General features: G+C 40.8%; 1 protein-coding gene across 1 annotated transcript in view; it reads right to left on the minus strand.

The window, feature by feature from the left end:
- Positions 1–7,500, minus strand: part of LOC137971442 (uncharacterized) — a 174,297-nt gene that overhangs the window by 92,690 nt on the left and 74,107 nt on the right. Inside the window, 4 exon segments of the mRNA XM_068818269.1 lie at positions 1–105; positions 906–1,119; positions 5,055–5,289; positions 6,834–7,500. The exon segment at positions 1–105 is cut by the window's left edge and continues 36 nt beyond it; the exon segment at positions 6,834–7,500 is cut by the window's right edge and continues 295 nt beyond it. Of these exon segments, the coding sequence (XP_068674370.1) occupies positions 1–105; positions 906–1,119; positions 5,055–5,289; positions 6,834–7,500 (1,221 nt within the window).

A 7,500-nucleotide genomic window follows, 5' to 3' on the forward strand; every position in this document is an offset into this window, starting at 1 on the left:
CCCCAGTTGTCACTTGACTCGCAGCACGACCGCCTAGGCCCCCATGCCCTCCGCCAGATCCACCGGCAAAGCCTGGGGATGGGTAGTCGGCGCCAGGGCCCTTACCTAAAATATAAGGCACGGTAGAGGTCCATATTCATATAGAGAGGTCGGATTAGGATTTCTTGGTACTTGACTCATTTCAGAGCGGAACGTTTTTTTAAAAATTTCCACATCCTTTAGAGGATAATAAGGCTTGTTCGGGTGGAGACAAGAGAAATATGCTTGAATAAATCAGGTCTGTAACTAATATTTCACGATTTGTAAATTCGTCTAGAAGGTGTCATTGAATGAATGGACCCAGGAGCGATTAAACTGACAAAAAGTCACTTATGTTTTCAATAATAGAGGTTCAACAATGTAACAATTTCATGTATAGAGGTAGGAATATGATTTTTTGGTACTTGGCTCATTTTAGAGCTGAGCGTTTTTTGAAATTGCCTAAAAAGGGTGGAGACAGGAGAAGTATGCTTTAGTTGATAAAACGTCACTTACGTTAATTGTCTGTAATAGAAATAATCATAATAACAATAGTTTAAACAATGACAATTGCAATGTTAATGATAATGAGGATAAGGATAAGGACGAGGATGAGGATGAGGATGACGATGATAATAATGATGATGATGATGATAAAATGGTCCTTATAGATTGATTAAATCGCTTAGAGGAAATGATTCATTAGAATAGCTAAAATACAGTAATTGGCAGACAAGGAACCTAAGAATCGCGGGGAGTTCTTGCATTTCGCCAGGGGAGGCGCGCCTGAGCACGCCTGAGTATTCTTAGGCTGGTAGGATTACTTGGACAAACTGACTAATGTTTAGTGTCAACCGAAATTAAATAATAATAATAATAATACTTACCATCGTATTTGAAATTTTCTCCTTCCAGTGTGGCACCGACAATTGCTAATGCATCGATGGTAAAATTTTTGACGTGTACATGGAGATTGACAGCTGTGAATGTGCCACCGCCAAATACTTGCATGGAAGTTCCGCGGAATTCACGGGTTCTCTCTTGATTGGTCACACTCATGGTTCCCTTGTTTCGAACTTGGATTGTTTCAAAGAAAAAGGTCTAAAACCCCCAAAAAATAACCGATAGTATAAATAAACCAATGCAACAGATATTATTTGTAGAATTACGACGATAAATTAAGTAAGCATACATTGCTCTCCAGGACAAACCTAGCTATTTTGACTTCAGGATGAACTATTTAAACCAATCGAGAGGTTGAGTGGCCATGTAATTGAAAATCTAAACATCGATGAGATACAAATAGAGACTTGCGAATTATCGCAAATCACAATGCTTACAAGCACAAAAGCAGAAGAAATGGTAAAGTAAATATGAAGTTTGTTACTGTTTTTGGGTTAGAGTAAAAGGATATTTGTCACGCAAATTTACGTAATTTCATGACACTCAAAATTCGCAAAAAAGGTGTTTGTTTCATGTAAACAATCTTCGCACTAGCAAGTCGTAGCAATAAATTGGATTAACCACGAAGTTGAAGAAGTATTGTTGGCTTCCCCAATAAATTTCATCTTTCACTACAATGACAAAATCATTTGTCAAAGAAATAAAATTCTTGTCTCCTCGCCTATCACATTTCAACGCACGTATGCAAATTTGTTAACTCATTTTCACCGCGATTCCCGCGAAATTTTTTTTTTCTTTCAAATACATTGTATTAGCAAAACTATTATTTCTCGTGAAGCGTTGCGTCTTTTATGTTAAAATAACTGCTAAAAATAAAGATTTTTTAACGCTCTATCCGTAGATATTTTTGTCGTAATTTAATATTTGCACAACAGTCAAATCACAAAAATGACAACGCAGGCAACAAATTTACTTGCATTTACTAGTCTGAAGTGTCAGCCGTCTCCTCGCCCAAACCCGCCAAAGGTGCGAGGCGGGCGAGAGAGACGACGACTATCGCATTTACCTCTTCGTCGAATTCTAATGCTTAACACAGCAATCATCCTTTCAAATTTCAGAGAAATCGACCGGTCCGCGAATATTTTACGAGTTTTTTTCAATGGGATGTCAAAAGGCCAAGTGGATGTTTTGCATACTAGGGGAAGTTCGGGCAATCAAGTTGCGCGTGTGACCCGTTATATATACTTTTTCACAAAATGTTCCCGAATCGTCAAGTATCACCACAGAAGTCAAGAACATCATTTTAAAAGCTAATTCTACGCAAAAAGTAGGTTCTGGAGGTAATTTTGAGAGTGGAAATCAAGTTTACGCCGCATGGTATATTTAGATTTAATTAAGTTAACACAACAGAAAGACGCTTATCTTATTTTGACACGAAATTGCTTTACTATTGCCATAAAAAAACTATCCAGTTAAGCTCGCATATTACACAATATGATGAATTCATAAAGGCCACCTTGTCCAGCGAAATATTTTTTGAAACAAACAACATTTTGCTATAAGAGGCAAAAAACCCTTCGTATTTCATTACGTGCGTGAAGACAAAAAACTCAATCGTGTCAAATTACACTCTGTACACTCCGTGTCAAATACACAACTAAATAAATTTCCCACCAGTGTTCAGCATCAAACCCTTTACATGAATTATCAAGTAAAAAATGGGCAACAAGCTTTCTTTCAAATAATTTTTGACTAACAAGAATTAGTGAAATTTCCAATTGTTACCAGAAAACTGTGCAGAATTGAGCACAAACAAATAAGCAAGATAACTGGGCTCACAGATCCAAGTTTTTCAATTCCTTCTCTGTCTTAATTTTCCATTTGATTTCAGTGTTGTACAAAACACCACACTTGTACACTTGTACATTAGGACTACAGCTGACTTTGATTACGGCTTGACGGGCCACAGGCCGCCCAGACTCGGAAGGTAAACAATTATAAGGATTTGTATGGGAATCTCGATAACAAAGTGAAAAAGATATTTACCCGCAAAAGTTCTCAATGAAAAAGCCGTACTTTATTGTCGTGGTGAATTTCTCGCTTTTTTATGGTTATTTGCCTGATTAAATGCGACTTTAACTACTTCTCAAATTCCGGAGTTGTCACTTGTACCTAAATCACAGGTAACCCAGGCTCACTGTGTGTGCCACATTGGTAAATATAGAGAACATATGAGGCGAAGTTTAGGTCTGGAAATTTGCAAGAAAATGGAGATAAAAATCGATGAAACTTACCATGTGGTGAGCTGTTGTTGTCTGTAATACGTACACGAAGTTTCGGGAAAAATGGTCCCCGTTCACCTTCCTTCATAGTATAGTGACAAGGTAGGAGACGGTAGCCAGCGTAGGGACTCCGATCGACCCAAAACAAGCACGATTTTTTTTCGTGGAAATCGAATCCAGTCGCTAAATGAACACGCCAGGCTCGTGGAACATGAATTTCTCTAAACCATGAATCCACTGAAGCATCTCCAGGTAGCAACGCGAAGCCACCAGACTCCGTAAAACTTGTAAGTTAACCTGCTAAAATGGCGGCCAGAAAGCGTTGTCCTCGCAAATTATCCAATTCAAAATGGCACTGAACTCTGGACGCCTGGTGACGAGGGGAATATATGTTCCCCTGGAGGGAGGGGAGTCCCAGATTGCTCAGTGAGTTTTGTTTTTAGCAATTTGGGACTCCCCTCGCTCCAGAACTTATTATACTCGTCACCAGGCGTCCAGAGTTAATTGCCATTTTGAATTGGACAATTTGCGAGGACAACGCTTTCTGGCCGCCATTTTAGCAGGTTAACTTACAAGTTTTACGGAGTCTGGTGGCTTCGCGTTGCTACCTGGAAATGCTTCAGTGGATTCATGGTTTAGAGAAATTCATGTTCCACGAGCCTGGCGTGTTCATTTAGCGACTGGATTCGATTTTCACGAAAAAAATCGTGCTTGGTTTGGGTCGATCGGAGTCCCTACGCTTGCTACCGTCTCCTACCTTGTCACTATACTATGAAGGAAGGTGAACGGGGACCATTTTTCCCGAAACTTCGTGTACGTATTACAGACAACAACAGCTCACCACATGGTAAGTTTCATCGATTTTTATTTCCATTTTCTTGCAAATTTCCAGACCTAAACTTCGCCTCATATGTTCTCTATATTTACCTATGTGGCACACACAGTGAGCCAGGGTTACCTGTGCCTAAATAAAGGAAAGGCTGGAAAGTAATTTCTAGAATATTTTTCGCTGTTTCTCAGCAATGGATACTCGCTGGGCCTTGAAACTTGGTCAAGGAGAAGTAAGTTTATCCGTGTGGCCATCGCCGGAGTTTGAACGTGACTGATGCCGGAGAGTTGTGATTTTATCGGCGAGATGTGAGGTAAGGTAGCCTTTCAGGTAAGACAGGTAAGACTTTTACCGACACGGAAAAAAATAAAATAATTAAAACCAACGCAGATTCCGACTGGGTTTGTCATTCTGGCAACCCAGTAATTACGATGTCACAAAGTCATACGATAACCGGATATCGCAAAAACACAAAAACTCTTTTCCGGTCATGCACACAATTTTTTGATACATATTTCCCCACCAATCTGTCACGTGGTTTAGTGGTCATCGCGATTGCCCCTGAGAAAAGAGATACCAAGTTCGAATCCCACTAATGCCCCAATCACACCAAACCTTAACCATGTATGTTTAGTTAAACACAGTTTCAAACTGTTTTCTTTTTAAATCATGTTTACTGACTTTTGTCGACTACAAATTTAGCACAGGTCAAAGCATGTGTTGAAACGAACCTGAATCTCATGGAAAAGCCAGTCCTACATTTTTCTGTGACTTATTTTTATTTTGTTAACCAAGTTTAATTAAACATGTCTTGCTGGTGTGAATGGGGTATTTAAGACTGCCTTCTACGAGACAGAGAAATCTTAAGCATGGGCCGCCAGAGCGCGACTCGAAAAAAAAAAAAAATTTAAATTTTAAATGTCCAAAGTCCAAAAACGGAGTCGAAAATTATTAACAAGCGTGTCAAATTAGCCCTCCTCTACGCAAATAAATGTGAATTGCCTTGGGCACTGAATACGTACCTTGGTGGGTTTTCCCTCAGTATCATACATCTCTTTCATGCGAATGACTCCATCATCGACCACAGTGATGTTCTGACACCTTTCCAAGACTCCATCAACCTCGACTGTTACCCCGGCAACAAGCAACAAGCCTTGCATAGTGGTCAACCCACCCTGGTAAATGATCATATCCATAGGAAGGTATGATTGCAGAGACAGAAACGTTTGGTTATAACCAAGATGAAGTCTTCCGGTTCTAAAGAACGTGAACAAATATTGAGAAGTTAAATGGGATACTTACTAGTGACTTATTGACCTCACGTGCTACGCATACAAAAGTACAAGGAAAAAACAGGGTTAGCGCAGGGATGAGAGCACTTGCAGCCTACCAATGTTCCCTGGGAATGATTTTCCAGACTCAAAGTCATGGGTAGGATAGGCTTGTTTGTTTGTTTGTTCTCTACTCTCCTCCGCCTGCTCCCCCTCACCAAAGACCACATTTGATTTATCGGAAAGATTATTTTCCTGCTCTGGAAGCATAACGTGATCCAAACAACTACCGACTACCAGAATAACAGTATTTAACAGAGATATATCAAAGTTATCAGAATGTCTTCATCATTCGAGTGTTTGATTTACTATAGTCACTTGATCTTAAACCACGTCGCCATTTTAGTGGTCAATTTTATTTTATCTTGTTCAGTTTGGTACGATTTTGCCTTGGTTACAGCCTCCCCGATTATAAGAGTACTTGCTCTCGGTTGAGTAAAGTGATCATCATCAGAGTTATTACTATTATTGAACATAAAAATAAAACATAAAAAACACTTGGAAGCGTTTCCTGAAAACATCAACCGAGTTCACTGGTCTCATGTTGATTTTGCTAATCCTGGAGTTGCACGTGTAAACAAGCCCTTCACGTCCAAGGTCGCCATAACTATGTCTACTGCGTACAGCTGGTGGGTATGCTGAATACAAAAGTTGCTGTTCCTTCCAGGTGCACTTCATAAACGCAGTAGATCGAGTCGTTCAAAGGTTAGCTCTTAACTTAATGACAAAACAACTGCTAGAACAAAGCAACACCAAAAATAACTAATATTATTAAAAACTGAACTACGGATATAAGATTTCCAACATTTTCTTTGGTTCGCCGGACACAGGCTATCCGTTCATATACCTGCTTTACGTGGTCAATGAACGCGTCAGCAATAAAGGGAGCTGAAACCATTTTTGCAGGTCTGAGAAAATAAATGGCCGACAAAAGCCGTTTTGGAACGGAATTGACCGAGGCAGAAAATCGATGCTTCAGTGGAAGATTTATTGATCCCGGAGTTTCTTAATAAAACAATTGTTCTACTCGGGCTTGCTGAATATAAAATGATTATAACCAACTCGGCGCGTTATCTATCACTTCATATCCAGTACGCTCTCGGAGAATAATTGTTAGTTTCACCGATGAGGAAAAAATAATCAGTGTGCTGCACGTGAGGCATGCACGTTTCTTTGCTGCACTAGCTAATTCAATCACGTGAAATAACCCAATTGGAGCGTTCAACAGAGAATCTTTCGTTCGTTATCTTTACTTCAAAACCATTCGCATCAATCCAATTGTAGGAAATTCTGCCTCTACTGTGTTGCGTGAACCAAGGTCAAATATGAAGAGCAATTATCACTGAGAGTAAATGCTGACGTTATTAACAAACTCCACGTTTCTATAGGGAGCCAAATCTTGGCTTACTCAGCACAGAGTGTTAAGATGTTTTCTCGCGACCAAATCACTGAATTAAGTTTAAAACTCACCGATCTCCCTCCATCTGACCAATTACAATCGATATACGTGCTTTGGTGTCCTTCGGGTTTATAACAGCAAGCTGTGCACCACCATAGAGCTGAAACTCGTCTAGTTCCAAGCCTGTTCCATTGGATGCCAGATCCTCCTCGTCCAATGTTAACCAAATCCTGCTCGATCCACCACGACTGAAATCGATGTAACTGGCACTAAGATTAGCCCCAGGAGTGCGAGGTATCCGTCCCATCGCGTTCGCGTACAACGTCCTGTTTCGAGTCCATACCGTTCCATTGGTAATCTCCTCGTCAATAAGAGGCCTTTCCGCATGCGCAGCGTCATCGATGCGGTCATGACCATACGTCGCGTTTATACCCGGCACATTCTCAACAAAGACTGTCCCTGGACCTCCCGGTTCGTAAGGACTTGCTCCACCTGTTGCAAGGAAACGCCCTAGGAAGTGGTTTTCTCGGTAATACAAGGAAATGCGACCAGCGCCACCCCCACCCCCGTTGCCGGAGTCCCCGTCCCCACCAGAGACGTCTATTTCACCATCGCCATGGATTCGTGACGTATAAGCAAGAATACTTCCACCACTGCCACCACCGCCGCGCGTTGCACGAGAACTGCCCCCACGGGATTTCAACTGTCCGTCAACAACAAGTGTGTCATGCGCAATGA

The sequence above is a fragment of the Montipora foliosa genome, chromosome 9 (genome assembly GCF_036669935.1).
Source record: "Montipora foliosa isolate CH-2021 chromosome 9, ASM3666993v2, whole genome shotgun sequence".
NCBI classification, from domain to species: domain Eukaryota; kingdom Metazoa; phylum Cnidaria; class Anthozoa; order Scleractinia; family Acroporidae; genus Montipora; species Montipora foliosa.